This window comes from Cajanus cajan, chromosome 10, assembly GCF_000230855.2.
Source record: "Cajanus cajan strain Asha chromosome 10, NIPB_CcT2T_4, whole genome shotgun sequence".
NCBI lineage: Eukaryota > Viridiplantae > Streptophyta > Magnoliopsida > Fabales > Fabaceae > Cajanus > Cajanus cajan.
In genome coordinates this window covers 43,571,048-43,596,150 of record NC_138526.1, presented here as the reverse complement: position 1 = coordinate 43,596,150, position 25,103 = coordinate 43,571,048, and the positions used below count along the sequence as shown (strand labels likewise).

Genomic DNA, 25,103 nt, shown 5'->3' with positions numbered 1-25,103 from the left:
TCTTATTTTAAATTTCAATTTTTCTATCTTATTTAAAATTATTTTTATTTTTATTTTGTAAAAAAATACATAAAAAAATTACATGTTAAACGGTATATTAATACAAATTAAAAATATAAATAATATGTACATATATAATGTGCTTGCAATTAATATCACAAAATAATATATGTAATATTTACATAGATATTGCATTATTAAATATATAATTTAAAATTAATAATATACTATAAAAGTTATTTAAGTTGTATATATTGCAAACAAATATATTAGAACAAGTAGTCATTGTTATATTTAATAAGACTCCTTGTTTTTTCATTAAGAGATTCAATTTTCATTATTATTTTTGTGATTTATAGTCCCTTAAAAAAATTTAAAAAAAAATAAGAAAAAAAAATGGTTAAACCGGTTTGACCCACCGGTTCACCTGTTGAACCGGAAAATTGACCGGTTCAATCCGGTTTGAAACGGGTCGACTGCATAACCGATCCAACTTCAGATTCGAACCGGCTGGACCACCGGTTCCCGGTCCGACCGGCCGGGTCGGTCCGGGTTTTAAAACACTGAAAATAATACATTTTGGAGTCTTAAAAATAAATTGTGACAATAAGGCTGATTTTAACAACATTTCTCTATCATCTAAAGAGACATGTTTGTTATTCCACAATGTTAGTTAACTGATTACATCCATCACAATTCACGAGTTAAGTAACATTTTTTCTTAGGTTTGCTCTTATATCTGAAAAGCAATGTAACTAACTTAGAATTACTAAATTTTGAGAATTCAATTTTCCACCGATCCTAAAAGTTCACGTGTAATTTAGAATCACAATGAAGCCAATCAATTTAAAGATAGTTTAAAATCTAATTGAATAATTAATCGGTTAAGTTTGATTCATAAAATAAATAAATTAAATTTAAGTTAAATATTAAGTTCAATAAATAAGTTAAACCTAACTTCCATATAACTTTACATATAACTTCATTCCTTTCATTCATGAATCAATGTAACAACATATAAATATATAATTAATTTATATAATTAACTTTTTATTCAATTTTAGTTTATTAAAATTTGAGAGAATTTTTAAAATTTAGTTATAAGTTATTAATAACAATAACATAAATGAACACTTTAAAATTTTATGGTTATTAATTGAATTTTTTTTTTATACAAGATAGAGTAATTTTTATTTATATAGCTTTTGATTGTAATTATGTTTCTTTGGAGTCATACTTTATAATCTTGAAAAATTAAAAAAATAAATTATGATGTATCTTAAAAAAATAAATAATCATTTTATTTAAGATTTATTAAAAATTAAAAAATTTTGAAATATAGAAAATTCAAGAAAGAAATTGACTCAAATTATATATTTCGAGCTAACAAATTAAATTGAATTATTAATAAACTTGAATTGAATTAAGTTTGAATTAAAATAAAATATTAAAAATTAAGTTATATATAATTGAATCGAAGTAAACTAGTTTTAAGCTTAATTTGACTCTTTTTGGCCTTAGTCCCGAATGTAGCGATTGACTTTAGTGAAAATAATAACATTCACCGAAAATGCAAACTCAAATAACTGTATGATATCTTTTATAACCAATATTACCTCCAATTTTTTGCTAAAAAAAACTAAATTAATTCTTAAAAATATATGACTGAGAGTGGGGTTGACATGGTCCTTCAGCGTACATTATATTTTCACAAATGTAAATAGTGACAAGTTTTGAAATGCTGCATTCCTCTTCAAATCATGTTACTTCAAATAAGCCTTGCCTTTCTCTCAACTAAATGGCTACAATCATTAATATAAACAACATTAAGAGGACTGCAGGGCCACAGCCTTAACTATATATCTCGCTCATGTATTAATTAATAGATATTATAAACAAAAAAAAAGTTTAATTAAAATAGTTTCAGTGCTTCCGCTTTAATTAATTAATTGGAAAGCAATTGGATATCTTTTTCGTTCAAAAGGAAATGGGAGAACTATTATATAAATTGGATGAGAGTAAGTCTATGTGTATGAATTATTCCATTTCGGATTTTTTCTTTTGTCACTTAGCCTCAGGCCTGTGCGCCAACTTGTATCATAATTACGATTCACACGGTTTATTCTGTAAAGAGATAAAAGAAGAAGAAAAAAAGAGTCTGTTTTTTAATTAATTGAAAGGATTGATTTTGCCAATTCAATTATGGATATTTGATACTTAACTAAATTATATATATATCATGTGTTACTGAAGTTCACAATGTCCAGACATGACATGTAACTCCCCCATGCACCTTCTCAATTAAGTTGCACCTTCAATTTTATGATTATTCACATCTCCTAACTTAATTGACTAACATACACGAGAACAGGGTTATATGTCATGCATTTTTTTTTTTTACCATATGGTTACACTGATATTAGAATATATGCATGATTTTATTCGTGTACTATTTCAACTTTCATTTGATTTGAAATTTACGTTTATGTTTGAACTTTAGTTAAAAGTTTAAGAAAATTGAATTTAACTTTTTAAATCAACTTAAAAAAATCAACCTCCTAACATTTAATTCAATCGAAGATTGTTTGTATTTTATACTCAATGGAATGAAAATTTTATTTTATCAAACATATAAACATGTGATTGAAATCGGTTAATATTATTAAAAAAGTTGTCATATAATAACACACTTTATAATAATATAATATTTATCAATAAAAATTATTTTATTTATACTATAAATATAATATATATTTATATATTATTAAAAAATATAAATATAAATAATTGTTGAATCTCATTTAAAATTATTATTAAAATTATATATCATTATATATGTTAAAAAAATTTAAATATATATATATATATATATATATTTATAGTGATATATTTTTCATATAATATTATATATAACATTTTTGCAATATGAGTATTATTAAAAGTTTTAAACAAAACATAATCTACATCTACACTTTGACGATGAATATGAGTAATAGTAAGAGAGATAAGGTTTGAAATCTTTCCTTGCATGTTTTCAACCACATACGTGTGTGAAAGTGATAAAGAATAGGTAAGAATTAAAGAGATCATGTTTCTTATCCTAGGTTCGTAATAACATATATATGTACCCACACCATTAAATAGGCATTAAATAGTTCGGTAGATTTCTATAAATAAGTGCAACTGCTACAGTGCCGTGATACTTAGATTACAGCTGTACAAACTTTAAATTACTAACCCCATTTTAACCCAACCATGAAACATGGGACCATCCTGTAAGAGCCTTAACCTACTTGTCCAACGGATACGACGTACATGTCTTTTTATGTACGTGATGCATGCCAACTTAATTACTCTAATTCATGCATCAACACACATATTACATGTGCCTCTAGATTTATGGGGTATAATAATATAGATAGATACATTGATTTTCGAGGTATCCATTATATACGCATAACTTGCGCTCATTGAGAGAAGGGACAAAAAATGCAACTTCAAAATAAAGTTTTCCAGCTAATTAATAAAAAATTAAAGAAACCTTAGTCTATTTGGTTTTGACGAACCCACACCATATAGTTAACATATAAATATACTCTTTAAACATATTCTCGCGTTAGTTGAGAGAATTGAGTTGATCTCTAAAGCAAATCTCATTACTTTAGATTAATGAAGAGTAGTCTCTTGCTCTTAACTAGGAAATGTTGGAAACAAAAACTCATATTTTACGGTGATTAGTTATGAGAGAACACATAAAAGAAATATCATAAAAAGTAGAAGAAGAAGAAGAAACCACACAAATTTACTTGATGCAGTTTGCTTCTTCATGTCCTTGTCTATAGCAATATATTTCAACTAATATTCATTAATTATCTCAAACTTCTTTATAATTTTTCTGTGAACTTTAAAACTCTTCGTTTACATGACTTTTCTCTTTTCTCTTCCAATTAGGGTTCATCTAAAAAATCTGTATTTAGTGACCTTGCATTTTAATATTAATTATAACATTAAAAAAAGTCCTAAAATAAATAATATATTTTCAATTCTAAATAACATACTATAGAGAAAATAATTATTTTTTATATGTAAACAATATCTTAAATAATAATTAATATTAAAAATTTGAATTATTATTTCAGTATGGAGCTCACAAAATATTTTTTAAATAAGAGTAAAAAAACCTAAATTGAATGGGCCTAAAATCGAACTTATCTAGATTATAAAAATTGATACATTTTGAAGAAGAAAAATAAAAAAGAATCGTTACACTTAATAAACTAAACTGTTTTGTATAAAATGAATCAATTCAATTTAGATCAATATTATAAAAAAAAAAACTCATAAATATAAAGTAGATAACCAAATTATATTGAATCGAACCAATTTTTTTACTCAAATCGATGCATGCAATTTAAAAAATCAATTTTTTTCTTAGAAAAAATATGAAACCAATCCACTTTATAAATTAAATAACCAAACTGTTTTTATAAAATAACCCAATTTGATTAAAAAAAATTGGAAACCCTAGTTTTAAAGGACTATTTTAATTTCGTGGGGTCTGTGTTTCGTTCTTTTTCACTCAAGATATTGTGGTAAAAGGGGGTTGGGGAAAGCAAACATGAAGTCCCACTCTGAACCCTGGAGCGCAAAAACGATCATATAGTCTAGTCATCGTTAAGGGAAATTAAAAAAAATGGCACTACACAACCTACTACGGTTCTATAATCAATTGCACCAACCAACTGAATCCATTCATATATTTATAACATTGCCCCATCGCTTTTGGGCAGACCTGAAACCACATGGTGGCACGCAGTTCCTTTTAGTCACTCTTCTGCGAGGGACAGCAATAATACAAAAAATAAAAATCATAAAACTTTACTCCTAATTACTACATCTTGAGCAACAAGAGACAATTTAGAAACATATCTGTCATCACTAAAGAAATACATATCTGACGGTTGGGAATTAAAAACGTACGTGCCCTCTTGGACTTTATGTCATTGATTTATCGATCTAAGCAAAACAAAGATACCTGTCTTGTGTGTGCCTTATATTGGTCAAAGGAACATATATCATTGAGGTTAATTTTTGGATTTTGGTTAGTCTGTCTGTGGGACATGCCTCATTAAGATGCAGGAAAAGTAGATAGTTTAAGACTTTGGGATCTTGACTCGGTCTTTTTTTATTTTCTCTCTGATTAGAACTTCATTGTGTTAGGACTTACGAGAGTTAGATTAGGAATTTGGGATAATGAATTCTTTAGAAGTTTCATGAAACTATTTTCTTGCAATAGCTTTTATTTTCTTTGATTGATAACTCAATAATTGATTGGGTTTATGTGAAAGGAAGAAAATGTTGTAGTAACGTTAGAGAGTATTAGTCTTAATAATTTGAGATACTTACATGATAAAGTAGCCAAGGGTGTAGCGCCATGACATAAAAGTTGGCACCATGTAGAGTCTGACATCATGATGAACAGCAACGTGTTTAATATGTTGACTTGGTGAAGAAACTTTTATCATTAACTTGGAGTGACATGTGATAATTAATTGAAATAATAAGGATATATAAGATGGTATTTTTATTTATGTAGTTATACAGGCCCGAAAATGTTGATAATTAATATTTGTAAGAGAATTTGGATAGTTATATTTAATGAAAAAAATTAATTACATTTTATTTATTTACAAGGCTCAACTAATAATTTCACTTGTAAGTGACAATAATAACATATTTACTCTTTTTTTTTAGTGTAATGGGACACATATCCTGTTCTCTCCTAAAAAGAAAACTTAATTTGTAATGCAGTTTTTAAGTGAGATGGGAGGATTAGGATCACATGCAGTTCAAAAGGAATTGCAGTGTCATTCAGTTTTAAATACAATGATATATAATTTTTTTTTTTTTAACTTTTATTCATTTTAATTAATATAATTTAATCTGTAAACTTTATTTTAAAGATTGGGATTCATGAAGTTAAAAATTCAAGTGCAAGAGCACGTACTCTGCAATGAGAAAACGCAATTGATAATGCAAAGAGAGAACCAGAGAGAATTTATATTATTAGCGTGTAATATGAATATATGAGAACTATCTGCCATCAATAAATCATAATCAAATTAAGCATAGAAATGCGAGTAAAAGTGGGCAGAGCTCAGCAAAACCTCTTTGTGCGTGAGAGGGTTGTCGCAGAGTAAAACTTTGCATATAAGTTAAAAAGCAAAGTAAAATAAAATAAAATTCTTCAAAATTAATTTTAATTTGACCTTGAACATGTAAAGTCTTTGTATTTGATTACTCTAGTTAACTTGGCCTAGCGCTCCACCAAAGTTTTAATAATGAATTTTGTCAATATATATAAACTCTTAAAGTATTTTTTATTTAATAACTATTTCCATATTTGATCATTTTTGTAATTACATGAAATAAGCTTTTACGAGTTGATGCTAAAAAAAATCATTTTACTATTAATGTGTTAATTGAGCTGTAGTGAGGCAAAAAGGTTGGGGACATTAAAAAAATGCAACATGGCTTTTCAAAGTGTTTGATTTCATGACTTAGAAATGGAAACGCCACATGGAAGAAAGTTCCATGTCTTGGGGTACAAAATGTACATATATAATTTTGTTGAGTAGTGGTGCCTCTTCTTTCTTTGTTGGCTGTTTTCTTCTTTGACGAAAATTAACGACAGATTCTCTTTCACTGCCTTGATGCAAGAGAAAGCGTAAAGACACCCATTAGTTTTTCTCTTCTTGGAGAACTGTAGTGGTTATCCTTTCCTTTTCACTTTTCCTTCTTTTACCTTCAATTTTATGAGTTCTTTCTTTAATTTTAATGTAGTACGACACAATTAACTAATTCAATATTAATACATATAATTATCAAAAAATCAAATAATTACATGATTGAATACAAATATTCATACCTTTAGTGTGTATATATATGAAACAATCAAATTATATCTATGCAATTTTTATTGAATATTACAATGATTAATAATTTTTAATTGAATTATATTTTCTCAAATTAAACACACTATTAAATTGAAAATTCCTTGTACTTGGATTATATATGCAAAATTTTGTATTAATAAAAAAAATTTAATATCTCATTTATATAAATTAAAATCAATGTAATATAATGTTCAAAATATATTAAAATATATATAACTTGACTATCTTTATTGTTGTATTTTAACAAGATTTAACATTAATATATTAAAGATAATATAAATTATAATTCAACAATTAAGTTGACAAAATTTACTTTTTATACAAAGATATTGATGATGTAATTGTTATAAAAGTTATATATCAAATATAAATCGATCTATCCTTATACATGTTTTTCATGTTTGTGTGTTCTTTTAATATGAGGTTGAGAAAGATGAATCATAATCGTAAAATAAAAGGTTAATATTATTTTTTTAATATAAGAGAATGAAAAAAATGAATCATAATCATAGAATAAAATGTTAGTATTATTTTTTAAAAATAGTTTTTTTTTTTTTTTTTTTTTTTAAATAGTTATGTAATTGTTAAATAACTTTTAATATTATTTATTTGTAGTTGTATGATTCAATTATAGTTCTTTTTTTCTTATGTACAAACAATGTTCACCTTTTTTTTATCTATAAGAATCAAACTTAGTACTAAAAGTAATTATATATAATAAGACATGGATAGTTAAAAAAAATAAATTATATAGGGCTATATGTATTTCTCTCATGCTCTTATATCTCACTTGATACCTTCTTTTCAAACTCGTAATGATTTAAATAATATTTTAGTTCTTATAATAGAGTAGCTTTTATTTTCATCCTTTTTTTAATTTCACTTTTACCCTTTTTATAATATTTAATCTATAACTTTAGTCTCTTAATTTTTAATTCTACAACTTTAATTTTTAAATTTTGTAAATTGTGCAATTTGGATCTAATTGTTATTCATATGTTAATCATTAAAATTATAATATTGACTTTGATTTGATATGAAGTAAATGATATGAAAATTAATATTTAATAATATTTAGGTTAAATTATATTTTATTAATATTTTAGGCTAAAATTATAAATAATGTGATATTTGATATGTTAAATGTTCATCCATTGTCGATTAAATTTTAAAATTGAAAATGACTTAATATTTAAGTAAATGATGTAATAATAAATATTTGATAATATTTAAACTATATTGCATTTTCTCTTTTTATAGCTTATATTTTGCAAAAATGAGAATAAAATTATTAATTATTTTAAATATTATTATATATTAATAATTATGTTATTTACTTAGTGTAAAGTTATTATCAATGCTAAAAATTTAACCAACAATAAATGAATATTTAATAATTAAATAAAAAATATAAATTTTATAAAATTACGAAGTTAAAAATTAAGAGATCAATAACGCAAATTTAGTATCATAGGAGATTAAAGTGTAATTTATAATGGATCAATCTGCCATGGCTCGTGGAGTTGAGTCAAATTGTCCAATTTTATTTTATTTTATTTTCATTTAAAATTTAAAAAAAATTAAAAAATAGATCGGGTAAGATTCTAGCTTAGAAATTAGTAATCTAGCTTATCATGATTGAGTTGGAATAACCATCTTTTATACCTGTAATTTATTTTTCATTTTTTTTTACTTCATCTTAATTTTGGATGTTACTTTCAATTCCTATAAATTGTAATTTTTACATAAAAAAGAGATTGCACGCTTCCAATGAAAATACTTTATCAACCAAAAGATGAAGCAAATAATATAAACACACAAGGGCAGTGCACAGTGAGAGATGGAGAAGCACATGATGATTTTGGTGAGTGCATGTGGCACGCCATACCTCCCATGCAGATAACAGCATCATTCTATGCTTTATGTTTGCAATAGAGGGCGTAGACAAAGAAGTGGACCATTACCTAGCTACTTGGGACAAACTAAAAAACATACATCAATTATTTACGTTTTTTTGGGAAGGGCATTGCCATTGTAATGTACCTAGGACTAGGAGAGAAAGAACTTGTAGGCATAGGTTTGATCATTCTTTCTTTTTGCCATTTTTCACTCAAGACTGTAGCCAAAAGTTATGCAAGTTCCAGGAGTTTTGCATTTTGCCTCCCTTCAACGTCAAGATGAAGTAAAAACCCACTCTTACTTTTGGTATGCATTGACTACAAGTATCATCTTTTCTGAATATTATCTGAAGTGTAACTAATTAAATTGTTCTTCATATATATCAACTAAGGAGTAAATTAAAGTTATAATTGACGATATAAATAATTTATAATTTGTTCTTTAGTTTCTTTTTAAAAATGTAAATTAATAATAATTATGACACTATATTTCCTTAAATGCACCTTTTAGTACTATTGATTTAGGAAACCCTTTCAGACACAAAGCTAGATTACGTACTACAGTGAGTTTTTAGAGATATGAAACCCTTTCAGACACAAAGCTAGATTACGTACTACAGTGAGTTTTTTTTACCAGACATAATAAAGTATTTTTCAAACATAGAACTATAAATAATCTTCTTCTTACCAATATGCTTAAAGGATTCAAACTATTTATTCATTCTATCCAGTTTTGTTGGTAAAGTAGTGAGATTTAAATGAGTATCTAACACATAAAAATGCAAAATCAGTCCTTATTTAGCATGAACACAAAGGTCTTAAAATCATTTTCTTTTTCTTTGAACATGGGTCTTAAAATCATTTCAATTCATATAACATTCTGATATTTGAATTGCATTTAGACATCATACGAGTCCATTTTCTAACGGGTATTTTCTGCCATGCCCAAAGATATCGTGGGAACAAGGCCTAAAAATCATATGGGCCCGCCTTGTTACACTTAAGATAAGCCCAGGAACCCTAAACAGGGGGTAAACCCAATCCAAAACAAGCCCAAATTGCATGACAAAAAATAAAAAATTGAAAAACAAGCTGCTATTTATGCTGGATCTGGATCATGTCCATGACGACCAAAAAACAAGTTGCTGGACAAAAAATAAAAATAAAATAAAAAGAAAGATAATGTGTTGATTGGGTGAAGAACATGTGGCTATGTGGCACCTACGTGGCCTTATCCAGCAAAAACTGTTGTGTTGACAGTTGTGGACATTTTTAACCTGAAATCTTCACTTCACAATCTCTCTATCTCTCAATCTTCATCATCAACGAGTGTTTGTGCAACCATGGCATCCACCACTCTATCTCCTACAACCCCATCTCAGGTATTCAAAGTAAAATGTTACTTTTTCTCTATAATGTATAGCATACATATGCTTGGTGCTTCTGAATTAACAAGGGTCTTTATGTTTTGTGATTTCAGCTATGCTCCGGAAAGAGTGGAATTTTCAGTCCCTCACAAGCACTTCTTGTGAAACCAGTGAGGAAGCAAATGATGGGGAAGAGCAAGGGAATGAGAATTGCATGCCAAGCCACGAGCATTCCTGCTGATAGAGTCCCTGACATGGGAAAAAGACAGCTCATGAATCTGCTTCTTCTTGGTGCCATTTCACTCCCCAGTGCTGGAATGCTTATTCCCTACACCTACTTCTTCGTTCCTCCAGGGTAACTTTCTCTTCTTGGTTAGCCTCACAATTGTATTTCTCATCACATTAATTATTTACAATTTTTTGTTGTCAAATTAGTCCCTAACTGATGCAACATGTTTCCTTAATCCTTGAAAGATTTTGTCATCAAATTACTTTGTTAAGGGTTTAATTTGTTTCTTTAATTTTATTTTGTACTTCATCGCTTTAGTCTTGCTTAAGGGTGAATATGGTGACATTTTAAATCAATAAGGAGCTAATTTAGTAACGAATATTTTAGGACTAATGTGGTGTCGTGTGTAACTTTGGAGAACTAAGTTGAGAGTTTACTCTAGTATATGTACTTCTCAAAATATAAAATAGCATTTGCTGATAATTCTTTTGTACAAATAAGATATCATAACTCCTCTGATGAAAATATCTCCCAACAAACAAATACCAAAATACAACCTATCACCTTTTATTTGATGGTAATTCGATGAGAGAGTTTTCTCAAACCTTGAATAATTAGCTTCTGCTTTGTTGGATGCGCAGCCTCTTCTTCAATAATTGTATTATTACTTGAAGCTAATTTGTAAATCATGCTTTTAATTGGTGTGATTATAATTGTGATGATTTTTGTAGTGGGAGGGAAAGAAGAGATGGAAGTTAAAAATTTGCACATTCATAATATTGGGGGAGGAGTACTGAATTGTATTTCTTTCTGTTTGCAATTTTGCCTCAATTCTTTAGTATTTAGTATCCAAAAGTTTGATAACTAGTTTCTGGTCCAGTGAGTTGGCGGATACATGTAGCAAGGCCAAAAGAAGTTTGATAATTAACTATTAATCTTCCAATGTACTGCTTTTGATTATTCAATCCAAGTTTCTTCATCTATACAAACCATTAACACGAATGAGAAAAAAAATTACAGTTCAGGGTCTTCAGCTGGTGGTACTGTTGCCAAGGATGCTGTCGGAAATGATGTAGTTGCAGAGCAATGGCTCAAGGCACATGGACCTGGTGACCGAACACTTACACAAGGATTGAAGGTGAGTGTACAGCTGCTTAGTGTTTGTGTTCTTATTGATCTTCAACAAGTTGCAGATGCCTCAATTCGGTGTCGTTTCTCATTGCATCTTTTCTTCAATTCTTGGAGCTCTTTTCTTTCCTCAACAAATTTATCTTGCAAACACTGCCAATTTTATAGAGTGAAAGTGAAATATAAACTATAGTTCTAGCTACATAAACCAAAGGTTTGGCCTAGAAGTGAAAATGATTTCCTTCTCAGCTTCCAACCATAAAAACTTTTTAGACAAAACTTAGATGCAGTACTTTTGGTGTGATTCTCCAATCACAATTGGAGTTTTGCCTGAGTGACCTTTATTCATCTTTAATGCAAAACTTATTATGTAGATTATCGAGATAAATTTTCAACAACACTAAAAGCACATAATGAACTACAAATAAGTTTTGTGCTAACTTTTTCATAAATCCACAATTTGAATCACACCCTCTTTATTTACAGGGAGATCCTACCTATCTTGTGGTGGAGAAAGACAGAACCCTTGCAACATATGCAATTAATGCCGTGTGCACTCACCTCGGATGCGTCGTGCCGTGGAATCAAGCCGAGAACAAGTTCATCTGCCCCTGCCATGGATCTCAGTACAATGACCAAGGAAGAGTTGTGAGAGGACCTGCTCCATTGGTAAGTAAATACGAAAAACATGTCTTTTGAGAAATTCATGGTACTTGGACTTTAGAAGGATGGTATCCAAACTTCCTTATGATTAGTTTCATCACAACCCCGGAATTGTTCAATTTTCAATCTTTGTTCCACTTATCTGTTGCCTGAACAATGATGAATGTTTTTGTTGTTGGACAGTCTCTGGCATTGGCGCATTGTGATATAGATGAGGGGAAGGTCGTGTTTGTTCCTTGGGTTGAAACAGATTTCAGAACAGGTGATGCTCCATGGTGGGCTTAGACATCTTAAAGCCGTCCCTCTGTTGTCATATATATTTAAATATGAAATTCAAACATTCTGTTTTGTATTAATGCATAAATATATTTTGTAATCATGTTGATATTTTGTGAACTGAAGCTAAGATGGAAAGGAACCTGAACAGGCTTCTTTTTCCCATGTAATTTTTCATCATACTCTCCCACGGGAAAATTGACTATTACCAAGTCCTGGACTGCAATGGTTCCAATTCATATCCACTCAACACATAATCAAGTTTTATTAATTTTTGTTGGTAAATCAGAAACCTTATATGTCACATAAAGGATTGACTGGGATATTTGCCACGTAGTGATCCAGATCATCTAATAATTTCTCGTGAGCCTTTTCTCTGTTCTTATTTTCTTCATTTAATGCAAAGCATTGCTTAGTGCTGCCAAATATTGAACCTTAGGTATCCTTGCCATACCTTTTATCAAGTTTTTCTATAGTGCAAACAAGGTTAAGATGTGGTGAAGATGCACTCACATAACGGATCATTCTTGATTTATATAGGACTATGAAGTTCTAGTTATTTTCATTCTATATCTCATTAATTTCCATTCACCTCCTTTGTTTTAAGCCACTCTAATTTTTTTTTCCCTCTTACAACCAAATGGCCCCGTAAAGCACCTGCAACTTGTTGAAGATCTATGAGCTATACGGTTCACAATCTGTAGGCTAGTTCCAAATAATCCAGGTCATGGATCAAGCAAAAAAATCATGGTCCATGCATTTTTGAGGACGCCAATCACTTGTGCATATGGATATTTTTAATAAAAAATAAATAGCTATCATTTAAAGAAAATATTTAAAAAAAATATTTTAAATTGACCTGCAAATTACTTTAAAGACTTATTATGAAGGTATTCCCAAATTTTAAGGTACACGTAGAGGGAATTAAGAAATTGAAAAACAGAGATAAATTGACAAATTTGATTAGTAATAAGTGATGTAATAAGAGGTAAAAAAGATATAAGTGTTTTTTCTTATGGATGATTTACATTTATTTTATTACTAAATTTCATTTGTATGTGTTTTTTTTTTTTTTTATCTTTAAATATTATGACAAAATCTCTAGGTTGTTACACGTAATAGATTAATGTTATAAAATTAATGATTAATAAATGTTAAATTGGTTGTAAACTTAAATTTTCATATTTTTAAAAGGAAGAAATCAAATGTCCCGATTCTAAATAAAAGGATTTAAAATTAGATATTGATAAAAATAATAAATTAATTATTTGGATAACTTTGATATAATGTATAATTTAGATAAATTATTATTATTATTATTATTATTATTATTATGTAATTATTATGCATTTCAACAATAAATAATGATAAAAATAATCATATAAACAATGTAAAATTATTTATATCAATAAATAAATTAATTTAATAGATGAGTTATTTTTAATTCTAAGATAAAATATAAAGAGGTGTGAAGTGTTTCGTGTTGCTAATTATTATTATTAATATAAAATATTCATCATTAAAGTAGCAATTAATTTTTATTAAAAAATTGTGAACATATATAAAATAAATATTTTTCATAATTTATTTTATATAAAAATTCGCATCCTTACAAATATACGAGCTGATTTTATAAATTAATCCCTTTAAGCACGTGCACAAAGAGTAAGCACACTCATATTTACTTGATTTTAAAACACTGGTCAACTAGACAAACTTTATTATAAAACAGAAATAAAATAAATTGTGTAACATTAGTAAGAATGCGCGTGGTTTGAAATTTAAATACATGCACTAGCCAATATCAATGTGAAGACAGAAGATTTCGCGTCAGCATTGTGACATATTCAACCCCGGGAAGGGCACTGTATGAACACAAAACATGAGAAGTTGAATTCAGATTTTAAAGCATGATCATCAACGTAAAGGAGAATACATGCGGGTGTTCATGGATCGATTTTTTTTAAAAATTGATCTAAACTGAATCGAACCGTTTTATAAAAGTAGATCGGTTAACCGATCCATTTTTTATAGAGTGGATCGGTTTGGTTTTTTTTAAAATATGGATCAATTTTTTTGAAATTGGATCGGTTCGGTGCAGTGCAGTTATCTACTTTTTATTCATATATAGATCGGTTTTTTTAAAAAATCAAACCAAACCGAACCGATCCACCTTGTAAAAATAGATTGGATAATTGAATCGGTTTTATAAAGTAATTTGGTTCGGATTTTTTTTTAAAATAGATCGAATTTTTTAATATGATTCAGATCAATTTAAATTTTTTGCGCAGCCCTACATAAGTACCATTAGATAAATTCATTGAAGCACATCTATTTGTGACGGTGTGCCACACCAGACACTTTTGGTCAAATGATTACACATCTCAAGTTTCACCTTTGACTTATAGCTGCCATGTTCCCTCCATCAGTTTCAATATTCTGCTTCATCAACTTCCTTTCAGCCACTTCTCTTTTTCTTTCTCTAGCAGTAATCTACAACGATAGTAAGCCTTCAATATTTTCTTCATTTTCCATTCATGTAGTTTTCATGCTATGTTGTGTTGCGTCCCTTCATTTTTTTTCCATTATGTTTTTCACTATTTTTTTATTTTTTATTTTTACACAATTGATGCTTATTTTGTTTTCTTAATGGGTAATGCTATGTAATAATTTTCTGTATATGGTTCAAACATGCATTTTTGGTCTTTCTTTCCCTTTCACATTGCCTAGCTAAAAGCTTGTTCATTAATCATCATTTTGAAGTTGAAACTAAAGCGATGGCTGCAAATTGCCAAATACTGTTAATTGCAATGCCTGCGCTGCGCCGGAACTATTATATATATAATGACGAATATTGTAGGTGTCGTTATCACATATGAATATGACACATTTGACTTTTATCAACTACAGTATATAGATTCCAATACTAATATTACTCTTGTTAGGTTTATTGTTTTATTCGATATTTATCTATATCATAAAGAGAAGAGGAGGGTTATAATTTTATTATTTTTTTATTTAGCATTTTTTTGAAAGGGTATTTATATTTGTTATTTGATTTTTTTATTAGATTATTTTACACATAATTACATAATTGTAAGATATTATTTGTTTTCGTCTAAACTCTCACAATTCTATTTTTGATTATGTCTTTTAACTATTAGAATATATGTACTTTATAAATTCTTATTTTTCTTATTATTTTATCAATATTAAACATTTTTTGTATTTTATTAATTATATAAAATCTTGTTTGTAACTCATAATTATATAAAACCTTATTTGTATTCTAATAATAGTTCCCTTAAACAAAGGACTTGATCTTTCATTTAACATAATTTATCTTTATATATTATTATATTATTTATTATTTTTTTATTATAACTTATTAGTTATCATCAAATATAACTTACGTTATGTTATTGGTATTTTGTAAATATATATTTTTATTAGAAGGGTATGACCTAATTTTATTCATAAGCTCTTTATATATAAAGAAAAATTGTAATACAAGAATCTAATATTTATATCTTATTCTAAAAATAAAAAATAAATTTTAAAATAATCTAAACAAATTAAATTTAATAAAACATAAATAGAAAATTCCTATAAAAACTAATTTATTTTTCTATATTTAAGAATATTTCCACCGACTCTTACTATTATTATAAGATTCTTCTCACTTTTCAAGTAGTATTTGTTCATATTTAATAAGAACAAGAAATACACCTGGTTTTGTCATTGATTTAAGGAACAAATACTATATTTTTTTTTAAAATTCATATTAAATTCTACCGTTTCTATTTTACTTTATAAAGTCATAGGTGGTACCTGGGGCGTCTTGAGGTAATAGATTATATATACACTTTGAAGCCTTGAGGTAATCAATTTACTATCTTACAGAACTTGATTGAAAAGAAGCATCCACGGAAGGCATGGTCAACAGTGAGGTTCCAACACGTCTTGAGGTTTGTGCAATTGTGCCTGGATCTATCTATTACTCTATAGCTTAGAAACGCAAGCTGAATTATCTTTTAATTTCTATAATTTGGAATAGGGAAAATATGCTGCAATAGTGGTTTGCTGGCTCCTTGGCAATGGATGCCTTTTCTCATGGAATAGTATGCTGACAATAGAAGATTACTACGGATACTTATTTCCCGTAAGTGAAATATATTTTTCTGATTAATTATCTTACCTCTCATTCAAATTTATGCAATGTTTTAGAGACCTTTTTATCAATATATTATATGCTAATTGTTTTATAACAGAATTGTCCTGGTATAGAAACTTAGACATAGTTTAATTTCTTTTTGTCCCCTTGTGCAGAAATACCACCCATCTAGGGTGCTTACTCTTGTTTATCAGCCATTTGCAGTTGGAACACTTGCAATACTGACGTATAATGAGGCAAAACTCAATACACGAACACGGAATCTGTTTGGATATATACTTTTTTTCATTAGCACTTTGTTGGTGTTAATTGTAAGTCCTATTAATTTGTTTGTGAACTTGCATTAGTTCTCTTTAGGATGGTTTTTATTTTATTTTTCCTACCAATCTGCTGTAGTTAAATTTAGCAACATCTGGTAAAGGAGGGATTGGAACTTTCATCGGTATATGTGCACTTAGTGGTGCTTTTGGAGTTGCAGATGCTCATGTTCAAGGTGGAATGGTGGGAGACTTGTCCTACATGAAACCAGAATTCATTCAGGTCAGCATCAGTGATATAATTATTACCAAGTTATTAAATATACCTTCAGATTATTAATTTATTTAATATGGTTTTATTGTTACAGTCTTTCCTTGCTGGTTTGGCAGCATCTGGTGCATTAACCTCTGCTTTGAGGTTAATTACAAAAGCAGCATTTGATAATTCTGGGGATGGTCTTCGCAAAGGAGCCAGTAGGTTCAACTCTCCAATACCTGAGAAATCGATTGTTTCTCTTTTGTTTCCAAATTGAATATGAATAAATACTTCTATAGTCTCACTAATATTTCTACTTTTGATTTCCTTGATGTTTGACATGACAGTGGTTCTAACTAACAAAATTTTATTGAAATCGCTTTGAGTTGTGTGTAGTCAATTTTGTCAGGAATAAGTCTGGAAATTGATCCTTTAATCTAATATTTAAGTCCATGAACATATTTATACTTTTGTGGTTTATTGAAGATTTATAATTGTTTTATCAGCAACAAATATGAGGTAGCAGAACAATTCCTTTTGTTTTAGTAAAATAATAGTCCTCTGTCATTGCTTTTAAGGGAGATTGTTATTAGATATGCAGTTAGTTAAGTTTTAGTTACTTCTCACATTGAACATTTATATATATATATATATATATATATATACATATATATATATATATATATATATATATATATATATATTAGTTATGAATTTATGATCATTGTATATTTAGCTACTAATCACTTGTCATGTTACACTGTTCATGCAGTTCTTTTCTTTGCCATTTCAACATTCTTTGAGCTCCTTTGTGTTGTTCTCTACGCATTTATTTTCCCTAAAATACCAATTGTGAAGTACTTCCGCTCAAAGGCAGCATCAGAAGGATCCAAAACTGTTTCATCTGACCTTGCAGCTGGAGGCATTCGGACATTACCTGGAGAAGTACTGTTTCTTTAGTTTCTTTTACTTTTCAATGCATCCCAAAACTTTCGTTGTTCAAAGTTCACCATTTCAGCTTATGCAATAATTATTTTTTTCAGGCCAATGAATATACAAAAGATACAGAACGGAAGGGAAACAAGCAATTGTTATTGGAAAACATTGACTATGCACTTGATATGTTCTTAATCTATACGCTAACCCTGTCTATTTTCCCTGGATTCCTGTCAGAAGATACTGGATCACATAGTTTAGGCACATGGTATGTTCATTATTCATTACAATTTACAACTTAGTTTATTTTCTTTACTTGTTTTAGCTTCTAGATCTCTACACGTAAAAGCTCTTTTGTTCCTTTATGACTAGACGCAAAACATTAGACCAAGATATGTATTCTAAGATTATATGTACCATTGTAACAGTTGATATATCCCATTGTTTCAGGTATGCTCTCGTTTTAATTGCCATGTATAATGTATGGGATCTGATTGGAAGATACATTCCACTCTTGAAATGCTTGAAGTTGGAGTCCCGAAAGTTGATCACAATCGCCATTCTTAGCCGTTTTTTACTTGTTCCAGCATTTTATTTCACAGCAAAGTATGGTGACCAAGGTTGGATGATAATGTTAACGTCCTTCTTGGGGCTATCCAATGGTTACCTCACTGTCTGTGTTCTAACATCTGCACCCAAAGGATACAAGGTGAGTCTGTGTTAAGTGTTACACACTGCCAGAATTGTTCATTGACTAAAAATGAACATTATCGTATTTACATGACTAAAAAAATTATTTAACCCTTTAAAATTTGAGACACATTAATTTTGTGTGTTTGACTTATTGTAGGGCCCAGAACAAAATGCCTTGGGAAACCTATTGGTGTTGTTTCTTCTTGGAGGTATTTTTGCAGGGGTAACACTTGATTGGCTTTGGTTAATAGGTAAAGGGTGGTGACATCTCATTCTAGACCAGATTATAGAAATGGTTGTGAGGTGTTCCTAGTAAAACATTGATAAGTGTTTATAGGTTAATTTGGGTGCTTGGTTCGTCATAAACTTGTAATCCAACATTTGATATATATCAATGAGAGCCAACCACATTCAACATCTGATAAAATGACATTCTCTCTGTAACAGTTTTACCAATGTTCTTGCACAGGGCTGGGTTGAGGCTCCACCTTATTTAATTTCACAATAGAAATTATGTTTATTTTATTATTTTTTTTACAACATCATAATCACATTCTTTTCATTAAAATGATATTGTGGATATAATCAAGGATTACATTGAAGATATTATCTTTATGAAAAAGATACAATTTTCAGCTAATGAATATGCCACCAAATTAGCATTTCTTTTCCATGTTTTAAGGTGAGAGAAGGATCAAGTCTCAAGTAATCTGTAATTTGTTTCAAAATAATACCATATTTCAAAATATTTACCTCTATTGTTAATATGATCCATTATCATTTGACAATTTGAGAAATTATATGTTCTTTTTCGTCATCGGTTAAAACTGATTTCATTTTCCTCTTTCCCTGTCTCATAAGGTCTATTATTAGACCAGAAAAATGTAATTTCAATTTAACCAGGTCGATGTCTATATCATATCTGCAAATTGCAGCAATATTATAAAGACACGTCATCCAATTCAGCCTGTTTCTTCAGTATATTCAGTACAAATTTGTTTCAGTGCATAACCTTTAAAATAAAACAAGCCCAATTGTACAACTTCAATTTGGGTTTTCCTATTTGCGTCTAATCCAATTGGTTTCACCAACTACGCCTAAAAATGTATTTCCACTTTCCAGATATATCTTTTTTCAATGTTACCTTGGGCCTAACCATTAGTTGCTTCTTGTGAGTTTCAAACCCTACATTGAGGACATAAAATAGGAGAAAAACAAAAACTTAGATCAAGTTCGTTACGTTCTTACCATGAAGTTCTCCATTTAAACGGTGACATGTAAATATTTATTTAAAAATTTATGATATATATTCAATAGAATGTATTTATGATTAGGAAAAGAATTCCATGTATCGCCATATAAAGGGAGGAACATGAGAGTAAGAATTAATATAAATAATTTAATATAAATTTTGTTCAAAATATGCTTTCATCAAAGGGGAATATTCGAGCTCATATCTTATGTAAGAGAGAAAAGATGTGAAATGATTCGTAAGGGACTTAACATAATTTACCATATAAGGTCATGATGTCTATTTATTGAATAAGGTAAGTCAAAGTTTATTTAATTAAAAGGATCAGACTTAAAGTTATCTATAAAGTCTTTTAAATTTAATAAATCAAGTCAACATATTTAAGTAAACAACAATAATAATATTGTTGATTTGCATAATGATTTCAATGAGTACTAATCTATTTAGAAGTAAATTTGTTTGTTTATTTAAAAAAAACATAAAATAATTTTTAAATAAACTTTCTAAGTCAAATTAATTTTAGAAATGGCTAGTTAGTCCTTAAAAATGATATATCAAGTTTGTCTTAAATTGAATAAATAAATGAAGCTTATTTAATTAAAGTAAACCCTTACTTAAAATGACTCTTTTCCTCGAGTATATGATACTTGTGATTTTGACAAAGTGCATTATACAAAGATACTAGGTTCATTCAAATATTTATAACCTCAATCATGATTCAAATGTTACAAAGGAGTCTATAGGATAAAAAATGAAGAAATAAACTTTCATTTAGAGTTATATAAAGGTTGAAGCGAAAAAAAATGAGTCTTCATATATTATACTTTTTTACAAACAAAAAAAAAATGCATAAGTTAATTTTAACTTATGGAAAAAATATTAATTTTTTTCTCTTATAAATATTTATTAAGAAATTTAATCAAATTTGTCTAATAAGTCGCTCTCAGTTAATATATATCTATTCCCACAAAGTTATCAAGCGGTTTTGAAACTTTAGAAATTAGAAGACTAGTGGACGGTTTTTTTTTATTTTTTATTTCAGTGAAATTATTTATCTTGAAAAGAATGGATTAACAAGTCGTCTCACAAGTTTTTAAAAAAGAGAGAACGATTACAGGTGGATGCAACAAATGCACAAAAAAGGCCAAATATATTAGGTTAAACTTTAAAGAGTTATTAAGTGGTAAAAGAGACGACATATAAGATTTATACTGATTTAATCGATTTTTCTAATATAATCACGTTTCATAAGAAGATGCATTACAAACTCTTGTAAATTTTGAGCCCGACGCACGCTTTTGGAAATTATTCACCCTTTGATGAGAACTCTTTGTTTTTGTTATTTTTATTTTTTTAAAATTAAAAAGGTTTGAGTAGCTTGTTTTAAAAACAAACAAACAACATTGAGTGCGTCTCTAAGGTTGTTGTCCAATGACATGACTCGTCCATACTGGAGTATAACTCAAATGATTCACATCCACATGTGGCTTAGCTAAGATTAGTGGTTGAAGTTTTGTGCATACTTTTTACTCTTTTTTTTTTAAAGAGAGGGTGGGAAATGGTCATTCCTACAACAACTAGCTCCACTGTTTGGATGCGTGTTACTTTTTGTTTGTTTTAGGACGCTGTTGGGTTCCCACTTGCCCACTCCCCGTTCCCGTTTAGTTAGGGGTTAGTCTGATTTTTGGGTGTCCTTGTCCCTTCTTTTTGAGAGGAGAAAATAAAATAAAATAAAAATATTCACAATTTAATTGTCATCCAAACTGAAAAACAAGAATGACTATTGAAGACTTACTTGTTTCTCACTATGAAGAATTTAAAATTTTGCTCAATTATTTACAAAAGACTGAATTGATTATTTATTTATTTATAACACACTCTGTTTTATTTTCTTGGACATATATAGAGGATTAGAGAGAGAAAATGAACATCATTAGAATATAAATAGAGAGAGAAGAAAGCTTTGAAGAAGGAAGAAAGCTTTGAGATCATTTGGAGACAAAGATCTTAGGTTCAATCTTTTCTTTCTATATTATTTTTTTGTACATTGAGATTGCTCTAATTAATTACCATGGGCACATAATTCTATCTTTTTTGTAGGGATTGAGTGTAATCTATCAAAGTCTAATGTAATCCTTTTGATTTTTATATATGATGTTCTATTATTTAGTGTTAATGATTTGATCATATTCTTAATGTTTGAGGTAAATTGATCACTCACATTTTGATTTTTGATTTATATTTTTGTTGGAAAACATGTTTTAAATTTGTTTTGAATCAAATCACCTAATGATTCTAAAGGTTAGGAATAAATTTAGAGTCGTTAGCTAATTTTTTTTATACTTAATGCAAGGACTTTGATTTGATAAACTAAGAAATTAGTTTGAAACTTGGATCTTTAGAATCTCTAAAGGTAAGGAATTGATTCAGAATGATATTAAAGAATTCAATAATATTGAGTGATAGAAATCGTATATAGATACTCTTAGAAGGACATAGGAGTAGGATAAGTGAAATTTAATTCCAATAGTTTATCTCACTCTTATTTCTCAAATTTACATTTGCTTTCTATTGTTGTTTTCTTATAAATTTAATATTAAAAATACACAATAAAATGTTTATATTAATTTGTAAATCTTTCTATGACAAGTTTTCATTAGGATATTAGGGATTATAAAATATCTTTCAAGTTCCTGTGGATTGACCCATACTCAAAAAAACTTATATTACAACAAACTTGGTATGCTTATTACAAAATCCCAACATCTTAATATTCTTTTTAATCTCTTACTTTTCTTTTTAATCATATACTTTTATTTTTGTATCCTCCCTGTCTTTTACTGAGACGATCATGTCTAATATATTTGGTTCAAAATTCACTTAATTCAAAGGCTATGTTGACCTAATCCTTGTGCCTTTCAGGCTCGAGACTAGTGGACAAATGTACCATCCCAAATATTTACTAAGAGGGTCACACTTAGCAACAACTATCCCCTTTTTGATATTTTCCAATCGGGTCATACTGACGTGGTCGAGCACATCATCTATGTAGAAGATGCATCGGCCTAACCCCTACATCTTTTAGGCTCAAGACTGGTAAACAAGTGTATCCTCCTAAATATGCTTTTGATAGGGTTATAACGAGTTAGGATAGTCTACAACTAGGGGTGTTCAAATTGCTAAATTGAACTAAACTAGAAGAAAACTAAACAAAACTATAATAAATAGTTCATCAAACTAAATTGAACTAAAATAAATATTGACTAAACTAAACTAAACTATTATCTACTTTAGTGCACTATAGTTCTAGGAGTTTAAACTAAACTATAATATCAACTAAATAAAACTATTATTAACTATAAACTAAATTGAACTACGTTAAAAAAAAAAGTTTAAAATCAACATTTTTAAATTGAGTTACCAAATCATTGATATTAATTATGAATTAACACTACTATAATTTTTTTTATTACATGCGATTTTTCCTGCGAATTTTTCATAAAAATTTGTAGGAAACGTTGTTCCTACAATTTTTTTTGCGAAATTTTATCTACAGGTAATAACTTCGTGGATAATATGTTTTTGCGAATTTTAAAATTTGCAAGAAATTTTCCAGCGAAATTTCTTGCAAAAAAAATCGCAGGAAGGTTTCCTGCAAAAAAAAAATCGCAGAAAAGTTTCCTACAAAAAAAATTCGTAAGAAAGTTTCCTGCGAATTTTTTTGCAAGAAATTCTGTAAGAATATTTTTTACGAAAAAAATTAAAGAAATCACTAATGATCACAATGAATTTATCCGAAGCATTTGTTTTCACGCCCCAACATGTGATATATAATCTTTTAAATTCTAAGATTGTAAATTATAAGCCTAACACTTAATCATACAAATCAACTTATAAGGTAAGTGTTGCCCCAACTTATATATTCTTTAATTGTTATATTTTCAATTGATGTGAGACTTGAAGTTTTTTTAAAATATTAAACATATAAATTTAAATATTTTTTTGATTTTTCTTGCAGATTAAAATTGACAGGAAAATCCGTAGGAAAAGTTACCTGCAAAATTTTTCTATCATTTAGTAAACATTACTTGCAAATTTATTTTTTCAAGAAAATTTGCAAGAAACAAAATAAAATTCTTATAATATTTTCTGTAAATTTTGACCATGGAAAAAATTTTCTATGATCATTAAAATTATAGCAAAATTTGCAAAAATTTCTTGTAGATTATTTTTCATAAAAAGATTTATAGGAAATATCTGTAAATTATTTTTATTAAAATAATAATATTTTTTACCATCAAAAATAAAATTATTTGGATAATAAATAGATAAGTTTGTATATAAATATATATAATACATTTTTTTAATTTTTTTAATATTTATATTAAAAATATTGAAAGAGTAATAATTACGAAAAGTATATAAATTTTTATTCAATTAATAAATAAAAATTATTTTTTTAATCCTATAAATTAATTATTTATTTAGAATTATAGTGCACTAAACTACTTTTTATAATAGTTTAGTTTTTAGAACTAAAGCTTAAAATATAGTTTAATTTAGTTTTTATAAAAATTAGTTTAATTTTTTATAGTCTAGTTTAGTTTAATTTTTACAATAGTTTAGTTTAATATAGTTTTTTGAACACCCCTATCTACAACATATAACTGGTCAAGCCAATCCTAGGGCCAATCCAAATTATTTTGTGCCTTGTATCTAGCATGCAATCGATCAAGCCCCTCCCAAGCCCATTTGGAATTAGTTTGACCCTTTATCTAGGACAAAATCTTACCTTAAATTACTATGATCACACATCAACATAAAATATCCAATAATGAGTAAAGATCATATAAAAATTTAAAATTTTCGAGACTCGTAAAATCATAATAATCAAATATAAAATCTTAATTCTAAGATAAAAATAGACAAAATACATCTTTGAATTTTTTAACTTTAAATAATAAGCTAAATTATGCATAGTACATTTTGTGGACCAAAACAATTTGTAAAAGGAATAT

At 28.0% G+C, this 25,103-nt stretch overlaps 2 protein-coding genes across 2 annotated transcripts; both read left to right on the top strand.

The window, feature by feature from the left end:
• Nucleotides 1–10,076: 10,076 nt before the first annotated feature.
• Nucleotides 10,077–12,729, top strand: PETC (photosynthetic electron transfer C). Its single transcript, XM_020368389.3, has 5 exons — nt 10,077–10,236; nt 10,335–10,576; nt 11,471–11,588; nt 12,065–12,247; nt 12,425–12,729. Exons 1-5 carry the CDS (start codon nt 10,198–10,200, stop codon nt 12,524–12,526), a joined length of 684 nt encoding a protein of 227 aa, XP_020223978.2. The 5' UTR covers nt 10,077–10,197; the 3' UTR covers nt 12,527–12,729.
• Nucleotides 12,730–16,321: 3,592 nt separating this feature from the next.
• Nucleotides 16,322–19,358, top strand: LOC109806360 (equilibrative nucleotide transporter 3). The gene is made up of 9 exons (XM_020368733.3): nt 16,322–16,485; nt 16,575–16,679; nt 16,847–17,002; nt 17,088–17,231; nt 17,317–17,422; nt 17,977–18,149; nt 18,248–18,408; nt 18,591–18,849; nt 18,991–19,358. The coding sequence occupies exons 1-9, from the start codon at nt 16,453–16,455 to the stop codon at nt 19,096–19,098; spliced, it is 1,245 nt and encodes a 414-aa protein (XP_020224322.1). The 5' UTR covers nt 16,322–16,452; the 3' UTR covers nt 19,099–19,358.
• Nucleotides 19,359–25,103: the final 5,745 nt, after the last annotated feature.